The 20,162-nt window shown below is 35.9% G+C and overlaps 1 protein-coding gene across 4 annotated transcripts in view; it reads right to left on the bottom strand.

The window, feature by feature from the left end:
• The window catches only part of CFAP299 (cilia and flagella associated protein 299), a 528,622-nt gene extending 511,292 nt beyond the window's left edge, over positions 1 to 17,330 (bottom strand). Inside the window, exons 1-2 of one of the 4 annotated variants that reach the window (XM_039845554.1) lie at positions 17,085 to 17,330; positions 8,186 to 8,316 (exon numbers count right to left, since the gene is read on the bottom strand). In XM_039845554.1, coding sequence (XP_039701488.1) covers positions 8,186 to 8,316; positions 17,085 to 17,195 — 242 coding nt within the window. In that variant the 5' untranslated portion in view covers positions 17,196 to 17,330. The remainder of the gene's footprint in view (positions 1 to 8,185; positions 8,317 to 17,084) is intronic. The other 3 variants (XM_039845552.1, XM_039845555.1, XM_039845553.1) reach the window with 3 other exon arrangements.
• Positions 17,331 to 20,162: the final 2,832 nt, after the last annotated feature.

Below are 20,162 nucleotides of genomic sequence, written 5' to 3'. Positions count from 1 at the left end.
AAGCCAGAAATAGAAGGGAATTTCCTCAGCCTAATAAAGAGCATCTTTATTTACTCAAGAAACCTTAGCTAACATCATACTTAATAATGAAAGAGAGAATATTTCCTTAGCATTGGGAAAAAAGCAAGCATGTCTACTCTTTCCACTTTTATTAAATATTACCTTGGAGGTTCTATGTAGTGCATGAATGAGAGAAAAATAAAAAGCATACAGATTCAAAAAAGAAAAAGTTTTTATTGATGTTCTTCTACATACAAAATTACAACAAAAAAAATGCTACTAGAACTAATACCTTTTAAGAAAGTATATGATATACAAGGGCAATATAGAAAAATCAATTTCATGTTTATATACTATTAATGATCAATTGAAAATAAAAATTTTAAAGACAGTACTATTTATAAGCATTAAAAAATGAAATTCTTAGGGATAGAGCTAATAAAACTTTTGTAAGATTTGTACATTGAAAACTACAGAACACTGTAGAGAGAAAAAACAAAGATCTAAATAAATGGAGAGATATACAGTGTTCATACAGCAGAAACCTGATATTTTAACATGTTTTCCCCAAATTAATCTATATATTCAAACAAAATCCTGGCAGGCCTATTTGTAGAAGTTGACAAGGTTATTCTAAACTTTATACTCAAAATCAAAGGACCTAATATTCAAAACAACTTTTTGAAAGAAAACAAAGTTGGAAGACTCTTATAACCGATTTTTAAAATCTACATAGACAATATGTTTTTCGCATAATAATAGACACATAGGTCAACAGAATAGAATATAAAATCTGTAAGAAACAGACCCATGCATATATGGTCTATTGGTTATTGACAAAGGTATCTTCAAAATCCAATGGAGAAAGGATAGTCTTTCAACAAATAGTGCTAACAACTGGAAATCCAAATTTAAAAACAAAGTCAAAAACTCTTGACTCTTACCTTGCAAAATATACCAAAAAAAAAATACATATATATATATGTATATATATATATATATATATACATATATATATATATCGAAATGGATTATATACCTAAATATAAAACCTAAAACTCTAAAAGTTCTAGAAGAAAATAATACGTGTGTGTGTGTGTGTGTATGGGTGTGTATATATATATTTGTGACCTTGGAATATTCAAATAATTCTTAGGATACATAAAAAACCTGAACTATAAAAGAAAATTGATAAGTTGGGCTTAATTATAATTAAAATCTTCTACTATTTGAAAGAGACTGTTAAGAAAACTAAAAAACATGCACGGAGAGGGAGACAATAGTTATAAAATGTGTACCTGGCAAAGAACTTGTAACCAGATTATATAAAGAGCATTTATAATCAACAAGAAGACAAATCACCAAAAAAAGAGATATGAATGGCAAGTAAGCACATGAAAAGATGCTCAGCATACTTAGTCAGTAGGGAACTACACATTAAAACTATAATCAGATACCACTACACCTTCTATACTGGCTAAAATTTTTAAAACTGACAATACTATGTGTATTGTCAAGGAACTAGAACAACTGGAACATTGCTAGTGGGAAAGTAAAATGATACAGACACTTCAGAAAATCATTAGAAAGTTCCTTATAAAATTAAACATACACCTACCATGTGAATCAGCAACTCCATCCTTAATTACTTAAGATAAATGAAAATATATGTCCTTACAAAAAGCTATACATGAATATTTACAGAAGGTTTGTCAGAAAAGCCTAACCTAGAAACAAGTCAAGAGTGGATGGATACACAAATCTTTGTCCATCCATTAAATGAAATTATTACTCAGCAGTAAACAAGAACAAACATACATGCAACCACATGGTCTCAAAAGCCTTATAGTTAGTGAAAAAAAAAAGCTATATACTGTATGATTCCATTTACATGACATTCTGGAAAAGGTAAAACTCTAGGTACAGAAATCAGATGAGCAGTTGTCAGAGGCTGGGAGGAAAGCACAAATACAAAGGGGCATAAAGAAACTTTTTGAGTTCTATGCAACTCAAACTGATGGAATGTTCTTATCCTGATCATGGAGTGGTCACTATTTTATATATTTGTCAGAACTCATCAAATTAAACACTACAAACACCAATAAATCTGAATTTCAAAAGTGAATTATAAAAAGAAAGGGTTCGCTGCCTGGCTTGAAAGAGAAGGTTAGCTGACAGCTTCCAGTTAACTTTTTTTTTTTAAATAAATTTATTCATTTAAATTAGTTTCAAGTATACAACACATTGATTAGACATCTATTGATCAGCCTCAGCAATTGAGATGTCATGTTCTCAGGTGGTCTCTACAAATCACTGAGCAAGACAACGGTTCACCAAATGGGGTACTCCTCTAAAAGGCAATCTCTGCTTTTCAGATCCTCCATTGGTCTGGCAGAGACTTTGCCAGGTGGGCAGTAAGATCTGATAGCTTCCTCTGTCCAACCCTTTTCATTTCATGTTTATTACTTCTCAGTTAAACTTTGGAATTCCTAACTCTATTTTTATGCCTGTTTCCCAGAGAGGCTAATCTGTTATAGATTGTTTCTGGAGTAGACTGAGAAAGCAGGTAGTAAATTGGGGTTTGGGGACTGGAACTCTTCCTATGAGCTCTCTAGTGATGAGGTCCACAGCCCTGGAAGTAAGTGGTGTGCATATAACCTCGGCACAAGGCACAAGGCACAAGGCACAAGGCACAGATGAATCGCCAACTTGGAGGCAATATAGTTCAAGGTGAGGTGCCATCCTTTAAGACACTCTCACCAGGGGAAATAGCAAGTGTCTCACTGAACTATAAGCTATGGCTGTCACGAGGGCACTTTGGGCTTCTTGTGTCCAGAGACCAGCAGGCAAGAAGAGGAGACACTATCTTGTGAAGAGAAAATGATGCTTATCGGTAGCAGGAGTAGGACTGCTGTTAACAGAATGGGGATAGGGAGGAATGTGTGACAAACTCAAATGACCTAAGTGGGCACCTCTTGGTACTCCCTTATGAAATTTTAAGTGAGAATGACAAATGCAGCAACCCCAGCCTGAGAAAGTATGAATGAGACCTAAAGCGTTGATAGCTGCAGACAGAGGATTTAGAATGAATAGCAGATGAAGATAATAAGAACCAGTCCTGGCCCCCAAACCAACAGCAGGGATGAGGACTGTAGCTCATCCACTAATTTTCCTCAGATTCTGAGTTTCTTCTCAGGGAGAGAGGCCCTCAGTGCTCTGGAGGAGCTGTTCCCTGCATGCCCAAAGTGGATCTGTATGTCACCAGGAGAGATCTGCAGCAGGCATGGAGAGGTTATCACTCAGATACCTGTTGGAGAAAGAAAGGCCTTGCTGCCTAGCTGTGAGGAGTTTGCTGAGCTGACAGCCCCCAGCTGTTAACCCTTTCAGGGTCTGCTACAGCTTTCAAGCTGAAATCATACTTTCTTTGGGGCCAATAATTGGACAGCCAATAACGACACAGTAGGAGTACTAGGGCCTGACCATTTCACCCAGTGTGGGACTCCTTTAATGAGCAACCTTTCCTCTGAAGCTTTCTATTGTGCTGGGAGAGTCTTTGTAATTTTGACATCGAGGTTCTGACCCTGCTTAGTTCTGTTTCCTCACTTTTCCTGTCACAGGTGTTACTCCCCCAACAAACCTTTTGCACTTCTAACTCATTGTCTGCATTCTTGGAGAAGCTAATCCGTATTTTTTGATAGCTACAAAACATGAGAATAACTTTTTTGAAATATAGTACTTAAAGCAAAGCAAAAAGTTGAAACCATTTCACAGAAATAACATTTTATCTGGCAGAACACTTTAAACTTACATAAATTCATTTAATTCACAAGTATATGGTATTCACTTTTGTTCATAAAGTGAATAAAATAGCCATTTTATATGAAACAAATTTTGGCCTTTTATCCAACTTCATCCTCATAAAATTAAAAGTATTTAGTCAATTAATAGATATTTCCATCTCCTATTTTTAAAAACAAAGTGAAGAAGACAACTCCAAATCATACCAGAAAGTAGTTGACAGGCAATAAACTGATTAGAATGGCCAGAATAAGGAAAGTTGGGGATTTGCCCAGCTTTTACATTTAGTCCCCGATACACTGGAGGATAAAGGGCACAAGAACCTTCTCCTAAATCACCATAACTATCCTCTTCATTTAAGTGAAAAAGATCACAGGGATCCCTGTATATTCAGCATCTGAGACTTCTGTCAGACTAGTACAGGGAACTCTTACAGGAATTCCCAAAGGCTCATCACAAAATTTCTCAAGAAAATGACAATAACCAGTACAATTACCAGCTCCATCAAGCTACCACTTATTCCATCTATCTGTGTTTCACATGCCATGTTTCGGTAAAATAAGGTAATTATCCCAGAAGCAGTTCTAAGAGGGGCTAATTCATCTCCCAAAAAGATAAGCTGACCCAAAGTGAAGAGGCTGAGGATCTTACAAGCTTATCCAGGAGACAGTGTTCAGCCTAACGGACAACTCAGTTATACCACTAACGAGACCCCAAGAACCTAATATTTAATCTGAGTGGCAAATAATCGAGGCCCATCTCTCTAACAACTATAGAAATAAACTGAACTTCTCACTACAAATAGAAATTCTCTGGAGCTTATGATGGTAGTTAACTTAGTAAACACCATGGACAGCCCCTGGGGGAAAGAATACTGTCACGACAAAAAGAGCACCAGCTAAGTTACTCTCATCTCTTTTTTCCAACCTTTGTAGCCTCTGCCTTGTGACTACTACACCCAGCTAGCATGAATCTCAGTGGAGGAGAGATGAGAGATGAGGTTTACATTAGGAGCTTTCCCTGTGCTTCACATCCCTCCAAATTTTGACATAGTTTTACTTCAAAGTGTCACCACAGCACCCATGACGGCATATATTACCTTCTGTTGTAATTGCCTTTTTTGTTGAGATATAATTCACATACCATAAAATTCAAGTTTTTAAGGTGTACAAGTCAATGGTTCCTAGTATATGTACAAAGTTGTGCAATCATTAATATCTAATTACAGAACATTTCATCGCCCCAAAAAGAAACCCCACACTCATCGGCCGTCATTTTCCATTCACCCTTCCTTCCATCCTGTGGTAACAACAAATCTACTTTTTGTCTGTAGGGATTTACCTATTCTGGACATTTTATATAAATGGAACTACACAATGCATAGGTTTTTTTTTGCCTGGCTTCTTTTGCTTAGCCTACTGTTTTCAAGGTTTATCCATGCTGTAGCACATGACAGTACTTAACTCCTTTTTATGGCCGAATAGTATTCTATCATATATACATATACATACATATATATACATATATTTTACACATTTTTATCCATCAATCAGTTGACGGACATTTGGGTTGTTTCATTTTATGTCTACTATGAATAATATTGTTACATTTTGTATATATTATATATTAAAAATACACGTTTTTAAGTGGACCTATGTTTTCAATTCCCTTAGAGTTGAAATATATACCTAGGAGTGGAATTCATGGGATATACAGTAACTCTATGTTTAACTTTTTAAAGAACTGCCTAACTATTTTCCATTTTATATTCCCATTAGCAATGTAATTGTCTTTCATTTATCTAACCCTCAAATTTCTTAAAAGCAGGGACTAAGTCACATGTTCTATCACACCCTCAGCACCTAGCATTGCACGTAATGCAGTTTGCTTGTCCATGAGTATTTGTGAAGTGAATGACTGAATAAAAGCCCAAAATAATTTTTTCAACTTATACCTTCTTCTGGCAAAATACTCCAAATGCTCCCTCCCGGTATCTTTAACTTACCTCTCTCCAGACTCATTACCCTCTAAATCTATTATAAATAAGTGACATCCTCCGAGATGCTAGAACTTCTTGAAATGGGCTCTGTAATTGATTGCTAGAGCACAGGATTGTGATTGACTTGGGGCTGCTCACCTGCACATTAGAGAAGTTAATATAAGATAATCTGATAGTAGAATCAAGTGTTTCCAAGTCGGTACCAGCTGGCAGGCAGTCAGATTTTTGTGCATTGTTTTCAAAGTGATCATCCAGTAAACACAGCACGGGACATGTTTGACTCTAGGACATTCTGCTGGCCCTGCTGCCAATAACAGTACAATGGGCCTGGCAGGGAAGGGAGCAAAGTGACTCCCCACATGGGGCAAAAGGAAACATATGGGGCCCACCCATTACAAAGGCAAGCTGAGAAGATCTGTAGATGAAAGGGTCTTCCAATGCTAGCAGCTCTGGGTGGGGATTAGTCTCCCATGACTGGCACTTAAGTAGACTAATGGCTTCCAGTTCTGGCCAGTTCAAGAAACTATTGCATAGAATAAATACCCACTTTGATCCTCAAACATGACGTGGATATAAACACAGATGGAATTTAACTTTAAACATTAAACATGACAAATTCCTCTTAATATGAAATAGAATACATCTCTAATAAAATATAAATATTCATTAATTCCTTATAAAATCTTACAAATATCTACTCCTGCCCCTGACTGATAAGCATTTATTGATACCTACAGGAGTCTTCTCTTCCTGTAGGTATCAATAAATGCTTATCAGTCAGGGGCAGGAAGACTCTTCCTGTAGGTATCAATAAATGCTTATCAGTCAGGGGCAGGAGTAGATATTTAAAACATCCTTGATGTTTTATATAAGACATTTCACATTGAACACATGTACTTTGCATCATTTCAATTTTTTAAGAATAAAAACCAAGTATAACTGTGTTGAATAAATTACTGAAGGTCTATATAAATTGCCTGTGGCAAGCAGAATGCCCCCCTCCAAGGATGCCCCTGCCTTAAGCCCTAGAACCTGTAAATATGTTGTTTTACATGACAAAAGGGATTTTACAGATATAATGAAGGTTACAGATCTTAAAATATGGAGATTATCCTTGGATTTTCTAGATAGACACAGTGTGATTACATAAACCCTTAAAAGAAGAGATCTTTCTCTGGTTGAAGTTGGGAAGGATGTGCAGAACAGGTAAGTCAGACAGATTTGAAGGGTGAGAGGATCTCGACTCATTCTTGCTGGAGGGGTACTCCATGGAAAGCATAAAAAGGAATTTGGGTGACCCGGGGGAGTAAAGACCATGACAGCTGACAAGGACATAGGACCTCAGTCCTACAATCACAAGAAATTAAACATGGCCAACAACCTGAATGAGTATAATTAGATTCATCTTCAGCCGCCAGGCAAAAATTCAATCCAGCCACAACAGGAATTCAACCTTGTGATGTACTGAGCAGAGAACCCATCTGAGCCACTTTACTCTGACTCTGACTTACAGAACTATGAGTCAATCTATTCGTGTAAATTTAAGCCACTGAGTTTCTGGTAATGTGTTATGGCAGCAATAGAGAACTAATATATTAACAAATGTCAGTATTTTAAATTCCAATATCCTATGGTTCTTAAACACAATAACTACTAGAACAATCAATTAAAATTGCATATTCCCAGAACCAATTCACATTCCACTACTATTTTTTATAACGAATATAAGGAAGTTTTCTACTCATAACTCCTGGGTATTTTTTAAATGTTATCTAAGAATAATATACCAATTTCTAAGTAATTATCCCCTGCAACATTTACAACTTTAGCATTCATTTTGAAAAGTAAATAGCTAATTATTTTGTCAAGTACTTTTCTAATTGTCTTTTCAGTTTGATACAGTTCACTTTAGGTATACATCTCTTTCATAATATGTTTAATATATTTTATATAACCATATATTAGTAACATTAGCAAAAGCCAGCAATCATTAAGAGTTGAATGAACAATGTTTACAAAAATGTGAGAACATAAACAATGCCAAGGGTTTATAGGCCTCAAAATACAAAGAATTCTAAGGTAAGTTACTCATATTTTTACTGCGTAAATACATAAAGCCAATAATATTGAGTTAAACATTCATAGGACTTCATTGGTATGATGACCATATTTTGGTACTCCTATTTCTTAAATTAGTAGCTCACAGTTGCACATGGCTTTCTTGCAAGCATTCCACAGTTCCTGATCTGCAGAACACACACTTAGGAGATTCCAAGTTCTACCTGTTCAACCAATGTTTCTAAATTACAACAATGCAAAAAAAAAAAGGATTTTTCCAGAGACTCTACAATATACTATAAAATCTAGATTTGGAACATGGACACTTACTTTTTCTGAGTTCTTTCAGCCAGCCTTGCAATCTCTATAGCTGCCTTTCTCGCTTCGAAATCTTCCCTTTTCACCACCTCGCCAGTCCCTCGGTAGCCTAGCTCCACCAACTGGCGAGCCAGGGCTTCATCCTAAACAAAAAATCAGTTGTTAGGTTTGTGGACATCTTATTTTATCTAGCATATACTGAATAATTTTTTTAATAGAAAATCAAATTTATTACTTAAAAATTAGATGAGATCTATTGGATATGAAAAATTAGAATACTTTCTCAACAACACTGTACTTTTATAAACATCTGAATTGTCATCCTTTTCCCATAGACGTTAGATTTAAAAAAAAAAAATAATAGCATTAATCATTAAATTTTCTCTAAGGAATTGGAGGACAAAAGTCTGTTGTGTTTTTAATCAATTTATGAAAACAGCTGTAGCCAATTAATACAGTATCTTTAAAACAATAACACTGGAAACAATAATACTCATATAAGAAAGACTTAAAAAACCAATCGTCCAAAAAGAGAATTGGGTTGCTTTTAGAATAAGTCAACATTTCAGAGACTTACCTCTTTGAAGCAAATTAACTGATGACACAGAGCATTATAATTTGAAGTACAAAATAAAGAGCAGATGAATTTCCTATTTATGTAGAAAAATATTGTTTCCATATAGTGTTGGTACCAATAAAAACGGAAAAGTAGAAACCGAAAATGACCACAAAAAGCTTTATTGAAAAAAAATTTCCCACATCCCACTGAACCTTGTTACTTTAATAATTGCCTCACATATTTTTGTCACTTGCATAGCATATTCAAAAAAGAATATTGTTTCCCCATAATTTAAAGGTGTCAATTTATCTGAACTTACTAATATAAAGACTACTACATAAAAATGTATATATGGTAATAATGGTCCTTATATTATCATCTTAAATATGAAATATCTGAAATATAGTGAAAATAGTATATATTTTATTGTTATAGAACCTTAATGCATCACAGCTGAATGCAAGAACTGTCAAACAGGATTAAATGAGAAAACTTAAGATGCATGGTTAATAACCTATTTGACCCATAGCAGCTATTTTAAAGTTCAAACTATTGGAAGAAAACCAAAAACTCTATACATTATCAACATAGAAAACTTGCTACTTTTATTTGCTAAATATTAAATGCAAATACTGCACTCTGTGTAGCAAACGTGGATAAATTTGCCAAGGAAATACAATGCAAAGCACCAGGCCTGGGGTGGGCTATTTGCATTCTTTTTTGACTTGTTCCTCCCCCGCACCCGCTTTACTATCCTTGCTATCCCTGGCTTCTGCAGTGTGAACCACAAAACTGAGCAAATGCCTCCACCTAGTGGAATTAACATTTATTAGAAAAAGCAATGGAGATGTTTTTGCTTTACAAAAAGTGAGATGATCTGAGTGTAATGAGTGTAAGTTTTCTTAAATATATTACTAAGTGAGCTTATGGGAAGAACTCTCAGCTTAGCTCTGTGAAACTATGGAGTTCTAGCAGAATATAAATTGCTTGAGGTCAAAAGAGTATTTTACACAATAAAAGCCATTAAAAAGTTGTATATGAAGTGAATTATGCATTCCTACGTGCCTAACCTGGGCCACACAAAATTATTTGGATAGCTATGCACTCATCTATACTAATGTATGGCAACAAATGACAGGATCTACTTAGAAAACAAGTTGAAGATTGAAGTTGGTTGCTTTACTTATCATTATCATGCTCGATGGAATCATGAGTCATTTCTCAACTTTATATGGTCAATTATTTTTAAAGAAAATTATTTCTAAAGAAATTGAGAAACAAAGTATTTTCGTTTATTCACATACTTAGCATTTCTGGTGCTTTTCATTCCTTTGTACAGGTTCAAGTCTCCTGATAACATGATTTTCCTTCTACCTAAAAAACTTTCAACATTTCTTGTAGTGTAGGTCTGCTAACAACAAATTATCTTGGCTTTTGTTTGGCTGAACAAATAATTTATTTCACCTTAATTTTTGAAAGATACTTTTGCCGAATTAGTGTTCCAGGTTGACTTTTTATCTTTCGGCACTTTAAAGATGTCATGTCCCATATTATTTCTGATGAGAATGTTCAGTCTTTTCTGTCTTTATTTTGTTCTACATAATGTGTCCCTTTACTTTAGATTCCCTTAAGATGTTCTACTTACCACTGGTTTTCAGCAATTTTAAGATATTCCTTAGAGTGATTTCTCTGTTTTTTCTGCTTAGAATGCTTTGTAATCCTTGGCCCTATGAATTTAGTTTTCACAAAATTTGTAAACTTTTCAGCCAACATTTTTTGAATACCTTTTTTTCCCTATTTCCCTCTGATCCTTCTGGGATTACACTTACATTTTTTAAAGAAAAACATATTATCATTATTATCATTTTTTAAATTAAACTTCAGTGGCTTTGAGTATAACAGTTCATCTTAATACAAACAAGTGATTAGCCATGACAAAGTACATAAATAAGGCAATAATCTTTTAACGGTTAATGCTTTTTTTTACTCATGTGATCATGAGTCATTAACTTTTGGATGCTAGCAGTTGAGGGTTTTAGCTATAAGGAGGCAACATGCAAAACAGAATCCAGAGACAGCTCACCCCTAGAGAGATGTCTTCATTTCTATACCCAAACTGTAAGACAACATGTGGCAAAGGAAGGCCCCACCCAAGTGGGCAGCAAATGTCTTTGGAAGACTTAATTCTAAATAGATGGCTTTTCTTTTTATTATTATTAGTTTCAGATATACAATACATTGGCTAGACATTTATATAGTTTATAAAGTGATCCCCCTGATTACTCTATCATCCATCTGACTCCACATACAGCCGTTACAATACTACTGACTATATTCCCTATGCTGTTAGATTCCCTATTCTACTGGGACAATTTTAGAGACTTCTCAACGGCTGGGAGAAACACCTGGCCCCAAGGATATGCAATGGAACGGTGCTTTCACGTTGCTCCAGCTTTAGACCTTGGCAGACTTTCATTGGGAGTGCCTAAGTCCCACGAAGATACACCAGGAGCAAGAGAAAGTGAGAAGGTGATTTTCTGCCTCTACTTAGGAAGGTGGGACATGATAATGAGTGTTCGAAATAATAACATATTCAGTAAATGGAGAGAAGGCACTATACAAGGTAGGCACTATGAACACAGGAGGGAAGGAAGAGTGAGTGGGCAGAAGTTAAGATAGTTTCATAAGTTTCATCACAGAAAACTGAAGGGAGTTCTAGCCTGATTAACTCTTCTTGTTGACTTGAAGAAGTGAGGTCATCAACTAAGAGTCAGAAATCTACAGAAAGAAGGTTTGAAAAACAAATTGTGGCGGGGGATGTGGAGCATGGGATATCAACAGGCAATTCTCAAAAGAAATACAAATGGCCAAGATACATTTAAAAAGATGACCAGTCTCACTAATTGTCAGGGAAATTAAAATTAGAACAATGAGACTTTTTCACATATGACATTGACAAAAAAGAAAAAGGTTGACATCAAGTGCTAGTGATGGTCTGAGGGGAAAGATGTCACATACACATACTGCTGGTGGGAGAGTAAATGGCTACTCTAGAGAGCACTTTGACCACATCTATTACAACCCGTCAATTCATTTTTTGATATATTTACCACTGCACACAAGAATGTACAAAAGATGTGCGTTTCACTGTTGTTTGTGATGCTCTATAAGGAAAAGGAACTTCCAAAGGACCAACCCAAGTAAACAATGGATTCAATGTAGCAACTTATAAAGAATACAAAGATCTATGCAGAGTGATTTAATTTTAGATTTTTTTTTAGATTTTAGATTTTTTAAAAGTTACAGAAAGATAAAGATATTACTTTTTATGTAGAAAATACCAACAAACAATAGATATTTACATATAATGAAAGTATTTATATATAATAAATATATACCTAATTTTTTAAAGACTAGACGTATGCATGCAAGAAGGATATTGGGGTAAACTTCAGCCCTTGCTGCTGCAGCTTTGCTCATGACCACAACAAATACTCATCACCTCCTACTTCTAGATTCCCCTCACTCTCAACTAATACCTCTGCTGGTCTTGGTAGCATATCTAATGGTCTGAACCAGACCCTCATTCATGAGGGGTCTGAACCATTGGTTGTAAAACCTCTCCCAGTTGTAGCTGCTATTCTCAAACTGGACTGCTTCACTTCTAGTGAATATCTGTTGACTATTTTGCAGTTTCATGTTTTGGGGTCTTTTAGATACCCCATTGTTTTTTCTGCTTTTCTGTCACATGAATGCTGATTTCTTCTGGGTGCTGTGGTTATGGATAGTTTCTCCCCATCTGATTTTATGTTGGAGTTCATAGAAATAACTCGCCTAGTTTTGTGTAAATGTTGATCATAGGTTTTCAGTTTTGCCATCCAGCTGCTCTTGGCTTCTGGATGATCCCATTCTCCTTATTCCCTCTTACCTTTCTGACCTCGTTTCTTATGCTCCTTTGTGAGCACCACCTCCATGCCCAGGCCCTATATAATGGTTGTTCTCCCAGATTTTGTCTTCAGCCTCGTCTTGTCTCATTCTACGTACTCTCCTCAGGAATTTGCCCTGCCTCCACTCGTTTCCTCCTTGCAATAGCTTTTGAAGTCAACATAAATAAAAATGGAATGAAACATACTTTAAATACACAGAATATAGATTTTAGGGGATTGTTTGAGACACCGGGGATATTAGCCTGATAGCATTTTATTTTTATAATTATGATAAAGTTTCAGAAGTATTATGGATACAGTTATCTTGGTTTAGTTTAATTCCCTGATGATCAGAATTCATGTCCATGAGGATACTAGATATTTTTTTTCTTAGAAAAACGTATTTCTGTGAAACTAAAGAAGGAAAAATATAGGACTCCCCTTACACAGAGAGCAGCTAATTTATGCCAAATTATTTTTCTACTGAATAAACGAAACAGTATAGCTGATTCTGAAATACAAGAATTAAGATTTTCATAGAGAACAGTATTTACTCTGAATCTTAATGCAATAAATAATGGAAAAGCTACAACAGTTGGTTAGTCAGCTTCTTGTATAATCGTGGTAAATTATGTGACTGGATCTTTCCTAGACTCTCACGTTTTCAATGTCTGCCAAATAATTTTAAGATTATTTCCAAAAGATTTAATTTTTATGATTTATTCATTTCTGCCTTCTAAATAATGGCAAAATAACCTTAAATAAAACTTTTCCATTGCTAATCTCTGTAAATAATTTAGCCATGATTGCAATCCGTTCATCAGGGAAATTTTTAAATAACTCTAAAAATATTCCTTGATTTCTTATCTTAGAAAAGCAATTCAGTAGACTTTTGGTTCTCCAGTGGTCAGAGGCAGCCACTGAAATGCAGAGACTATATTTACTTAACATGGAAGAATTACCAAGGAAGAATCTGGGAAAATTTTTACCAAACCTTTTTAGTATTTGTTTATTGATCTAGGGGGCTGGTTTAATTATTTGATACTCACTCCTGAAACAAATGTTATTTGAGTTAGTGGAGATAAACCTAATTGTTGATATTGTTATAAATTTCTTTTGATGGTTTATAGGTATTTAGTAAAGTGAGCAAAGCAAAGTAGATGTAGAATGAAGAGGCCTCTTTTATCTTCCTTAACCATCTTACCCCTCTCCTCCTCATCAAAGTTAACTGGTGTTAGTCTTCATCTTTCTCTCCTACTTCCCTTCTTTCTTAATCAAGTATCATATAAAAAGCATTGTGGTTATTATATCCATAGACTACTTGGATATTTATAGTGGTCTGAGATGTTAAATGATAACGTAGAGGTCAGGATTATGGCAGGTAAACTCAAAAGATATGATTAAAGGAATAAAAGCACAATTTACAAAGATATGGGCAGGATTAATGGAAACCAACAGGGGATGGTGAAGCATCCTGGGCCAGCAACAGTGGGATGTCATTAACACCATTAGGCCTAAAAGGAGATAGGAGAGGAAACAGTTTCTAGAACAGGGAGTGCTGCCAGCACCTGGGAAGAGTGCTGTAGCTGATGGAATGAGAAGATGGCCAAACCCGAGGAATGCAGCCACAACCAAACCACAACCAGCAGGAAGATGACATGGAATAAATCCTCTAATTACTCTCTTCCAGCCCTCTGATCTCCTACTGGCTGAAACAAACCTAAAAGCTAAAGAGCCTAGTTAATGACCCCAGAGGACAGCTTCCAGGGGCACAGATCAAGGTGGAGAAGGGTAGAGAATTAATCCAGCAAAAATAATATGACTATTTTGTATCTCAATCATTGGTACTAATTTTTATTGAAATTAATTGAAAACTTTTGGTAGTAGAATATACTACAAAATAAAAGAGTACCTAAAAGATAGTAAATACCTCTAAAATGTTTGCTGAATAAATAACAGACTGGACTGTAAGCACTATACTAAAGTTAGGTAACTAAGATCAATTCTAGAACCGATTTTTCTTTAAATTTCTAGCAATTAAGGTAATATCTACTATAGTAGGCTCTCGATGAAGGTTTATGAGTTAGTTAGATGACTACACGGATGCATGGATGGACAGATGGATGTATAGATGACTCATAAAATTTACAGACATAAAAAACCTAGTCCAACCCTTTCATTTTGCAGATGAATTAATGGAGTTTCAAATTGGTTAAAAACACGATAATACAGAATTAGAACCCAAATCCCATGACTCGAGATAATTTGCTCCATTCAAACCAAAGTCAATTACTGATGACCCCCTTCCAAAAAAAGAGCATGAATCACCTCACAAAGCATGATCCATAATTCATGGCCCATGCTTGCCATAGTAGCCACACTACTGAAATAATTGTGAGGAGTCCATTTGTCTCTGTGCAACCTATGTGGGAGATTAACTTGTATCCACGTGAAGTATTTGAGAATTAGGTCCCCAGAGTAACTTAACTATTACTCAGCCCCAAAATATATACACTTGCCTTAATATCATCATTCAACTAAATTTTCTTCTTATTTTTATTAAAGTACGAGAATAAGCTTAACCGATGACAAATTTAAAAGTACATTTATTTATCATTCCTCCAAACATAGTCACCATTGGAGGCCTTTAAAGTTCTGATTGATGAAACACAAAGTTATTAATTTCTCGCTCATAATCAACATTAATGTTTTCAGTTACCTACTCACATGGAAAATTCTGCCTTAAAAATAAATTGAAACTTTTCTTAATGATACCAATCGTAAGCTTGGCAATTTTTGACATGTGCTATGAAAATGATTTTATTCTATTGGGATGTTATCTACATTTCATTATTTTTAAACAGTCAAAAATGTGGATGCAAACATTGTTCATAGCATAGCACCATTTCTTTTTTCCCTGCATTTCAGTGACTTACATGCAAGGCATAAAACTCACGTTCATGACTTTATACATATTATTTGTATACAATATTGAAAAGTTTGTTTTTGAAGCTAGAAGCTATGTTGGAAATATTACCTGGATTTATTTTTTAACAGATAATCTCAGAAAGATCAAATTACGTGTCCCAAATCACATGACTGGTTTGTGTAAGATGAGACTAGAATTAGATGTTTCTATTTCCTTAAAATTATGTTCCTATCTAGCATACGGATATGTTTTTGGAGAATAAGCACTGTCCTAAGCTTGAAATCCACATTTAAATAAAGCTTCGCTTATTACAGTCTTTTGAGTCCAAATATTTCAATGCCCCAAAATGCATAATTACTTTGCTGAATAAAAGGAGTTTGGGAAGTTGGCTGCAGGATACAAACCCTTCTCAGATTTGGGTGTGCTTTGGCTCTACAAAGTGGCACCACAAAGTGGCACCTGTCCTCTCAGGCCTAAATAGGGAGGAGGCAATTGTGGATTCTGTGCTTGGCTCCAGCACAGCACAGTCTCCAGGTCAGTGCCCATTTAGTTGGCCTGGTCTGGAAATATACCAGGGCTATAGGGAACCACCATCTACCTCCTGCTTCTCAGGACAGGTAGCCTAGTATATTCTCGCCCATCCGGGCTCTCCTCCAGAGGACAAGAACTTCATCTCCCCGACTCCACCTCCATCAATCTCCCCATATCTCTCTATCTCTATCTCTATCTCTCTCTCTCTCTCTCTCTCTCTCTCTCTCTCTCTCTCACACACACACACACACACACACACACACACACCCATCCCTTTAAGAAGTAGGGAGGGACATAGTTGCTGGGCAGAAGAAGGCCAATCGCATCATGTCCGATTTTGCTGTATAGCAGGCTTTTTTCTATCAACATTAGTTGGTATCGACTCAATAAACATAAGTTAAGAATATGCAGGCACAATGACCTGTAATGCATACCCGTAATTAAAGGGCTTTCTGAGTCAGCTAGCATGGAGTGGAAGTTAATGGACCCAAATAGTCAATATAACACTAGATACACCAGGTTTAGCATTGTCACTTGCCTTGGAAGGACACAGTCTTCTATTCTTTAACACAAATTGGCAAAGGAAAGAGAAACATGATGTCAGACCTGAATTTCAGAAGTGTCTCAGCAGGCCCCCAAATTCAGCCACCAGTTAAAGGAGAATGATTTTGCCAGGGAAGCTGGGGGAGAAATGGCAGGTGAGACCGAGCTACGGAAACTCGAGGCTCCCGAGCGTGCGCATGCGCGGGTTTCTGCGCAAGGTGATTCTGGGGCCTAAATTGTGCACCTACTAAGGAAGCGCAGGGCGGGAAGGACGCGGCGATTCGCCGCCGCCGCTGCCGCCGCCGTCGGGCAACTGCAGGGCTTGACGTCCACCGCCAGGGGGCAAACGCCCCACGACACGGAGGCTGGGAGAGACTGAAGCACGGGAAGGCGGTGGCCACTTTGCGGCGCTGCCGCCCTTACCTCCAGGTAGTACAAGTCCACGGTGGTGATCTGCGAGTCGAGGAAATCTTCATAGGTGTTGAACTGAGTGACTATGTTGTCCACGGCCGTCTGCCCCTCTTCCTGATCCATTGCCGTTGCCTCGGCCGAAGCGTCCCTAGCGACGGAGGCAGGAGGGCAGGGTCAGAAGCCTCCACCCACTTCGTTCCTTCCAATCGGTTGCGAACCGCTGCGGAGCTTGGACGTTAATCCCGCCCCCATGTGCTGTTACCGTTTCGGGCCTAAATCCTGGGAACACCGTCTCAAATTACCCACTCCAGGTTCTGGTCTGACACCCGTCAGTTGACTCAGACTTGGGTGAACTGTGGAACCACGGGAGAGATGCAAATTGCAATACAAAATTTAAAATTGTGAGACTGCCAGGATATGCAGACAAAATATCATAAATCAGCACTTCTAATCTCATTCTAAAACAATGTTAGGCAGGACAAAAATATCGAGGTTAGTTCTCTGGTAACAAAACCCATTTTGGTAAGGGAAGTATCTCAAAACAGAAGTGTCTGGAAATGTTATTGTGACCAAAACCAATTCTTTGAAAAATTATAACTTAATTTATAAATTAAAAGGCAAATTATGGCCAGTGTTTGCATATGAAGAAGAATTTATGAATTTCTCAAAGGAAAGAAACTCAAAAATATCTTTGAAGACCTCTTTGGCCCCAAGTGCTTGTTTTTTAAACTTTTTTTTTTTTTAACTTTCAGTAAGCACATAATGAAAGACCTTAGCTTTTGGAAGCTGCTTTTTTTTAAAAGGTAAACTATCTGTGAAAAGTTATAAAGTAATGGTTTACACTAAATACGTGTCCTTTAGTAAAACATTTTGAATTTTTAAAACATGGCTTAAAGTAATCCAATATGGCAGCTGGTAAAACTTTTTAGAATCCACTTTTGGACTTTAATATTCTTCAAACTGTCCTTGGGGATTAACACACAGAGCAATGTGGAGCCTGTGGTAGTTGCTCTCTAAGTCCTTATTGAATTTATTTTGAATATTTTCACAGATGATCTGAAAGTTTTTTTTTTCAATGAAAACTTCTGATAAGATACTTCACTTTTAGTTAGCTTTCCCAATTTAAAAAGGTCATCTCAAAAATCAGGATTTCACAAATGTACAAATTTTAAGTGATACAGACACATAACTGCTAGGTTATCACTGACTTCTTTTTTAATTAATGAATTTATTCTAAAATGTTTAAAAGGCATTTTGGAGTCTTTTAAAATTGCAATTTGATCATCGAATTTAGAAGGACAGAAAGAAGAGAAGCCCTGGATACTCATAACACAACGACAATAATAACAATAAGAACATCAACATTTATTGCATGTTCCCTGCATGCCGGGCACTGTCTTAAGTGTCAACAGTGGATTACATTTTTAGTATTTGTGCTAAAATTAACAGTAACCAACAATTTGACATTATCTAATATCTAAAAATATATGAAAATTCAAATAGCCCAAGAATGAGAAGAAATCCATTTTACTTAAGACCTTCTAACTGATAAGGTCTCAGTATTCTCTATTATCGAGAGAGTTCCATAAATCCCTCCCAAAAGAGGCATTTTTCTGGGCTAACTGAGCACAAGAAAAGGCTTAACAAAGTTTCAGTTACTTAGTATGTACAGAAAATATAAATATTTGCTTTAGTAGAATGTTTATTAAGACTTTACCATGTGCCAGCTCTGTTCTAAATACTTTACATGCATTATCTTATTTAATCATGACAACAAATCCACTTGGAAAGTAGCATTAGCATTATTCTCAATATAGAGACAGAATGTGTCCAAATGAATTGGCCAAAGTCTTAAAGATAAAAATAGCAGCACAGCTTACTATTCTGATTTCCCACAAAGAGAAAGCAAAAGTAAATAGATGTTTGAAGAGCTACATGGAATTAATATGAAAGTTGTTTTTTGTTTATTAGAAAAATATGTGTCAAATTATGAATAGGAACATGGATTGGCATTAATAAAAGGATCAAAAAGGATGGCATATAATGAGATGTGGAGGCAAAAAAGATCAGGGCCTGTGTAGAGAAAAGCTGTACATTGTTTTGACAGTCAGCAGGGGCCCCATAAAAAGAATAGTAGAGGAAAGAATGCTGACTAGAGGAATAAAACTCATAGGGAGATTTCTAACACTAGATTGAAGAGCTTGAAAAAGGTAGTAATCGTACCCTTGACTAAGAGAGGGATACAACGAAAATGACTTTGAGTGCTGATCATGCATTACTGGAAAAAAAGAGTCTTATTGCTAACTATAAGCACTAATTGTATTTATTAAATTTGCTTGGAAGTCCTCCTCATCGCTTTCAAAAAACAATAAAGCATCTTGAGAATCTTTGGGTCCATTAAACTATAGCACTTTGATTATAAGGGCATATATGTTAGTAAAATGTTAGGTTATTGTTAGACTGTATACCATTCTATTATGATACATTGTGATTGTGCATTTTCCTTGGAAACTTCATTAAATTTACCATTTGGTCAACTGCTCTTTGATGAAGTAATCTCTAAACCATCTAAATTTAAGCAATCATGAAAATATATTCAGTCAATAAGTTTAGTAACATCTTCCAATGCAAAACACTGAGGGTGATTTTCAACAAAATCAGTTTCTTTATGAATATTGAAGAAAAAAAATTATTAATTTAGCCTTTTTCCTCACAGCCTTGAATGATAGTAGGCCTATTTCAATTGTCTTTTTCTTAACTTTCACTTTAAGTTCAAAGCCACTTTCAGACTTGTGCCTGAGAAATGACATGAATGGATGGTAACTAAGAAATTAATGAGCTTCAGCAAGTTTCTATTTCCTATTTCAAAGTCTTTATTGTGATCAGGAAGTATTTTGTTTTGGATAGCATGCATTCCTATTAAAATCCAGGATTTTTAAAGATTTAAACCTGGAATTTAGCACCCAATCCCAAAGAAATGCCATTCTTTGCAAAAGGACCAAAAAGGATTCACAATAAAACTACAAAATATGAGGGAGAAGAAATACGCTATGTAAGAATAACAAAATATATGCCATATTTAACTTAGTT

Source organism: Pteropus medius, unplaced genomic scaffold (assembly GCF_902729225.1).
Source record: "Pteropus medius unplaced genomic scaffold, Ma_sr-lr_union100, whole genome shotgun sequence".
NCBI classification, from domain to species: domain Eukaryota; kingdom Metazoa; phylum Chordata; class Mammalia; order Chiroptera; family Pteropodidae; genus Pteropus; species Pteropus medius.
The sequence above is the reverse complement of the archived record's forward strand: the minus strand, read 5'-3'. Positions and strand labels throughout refer to the sequence as shown.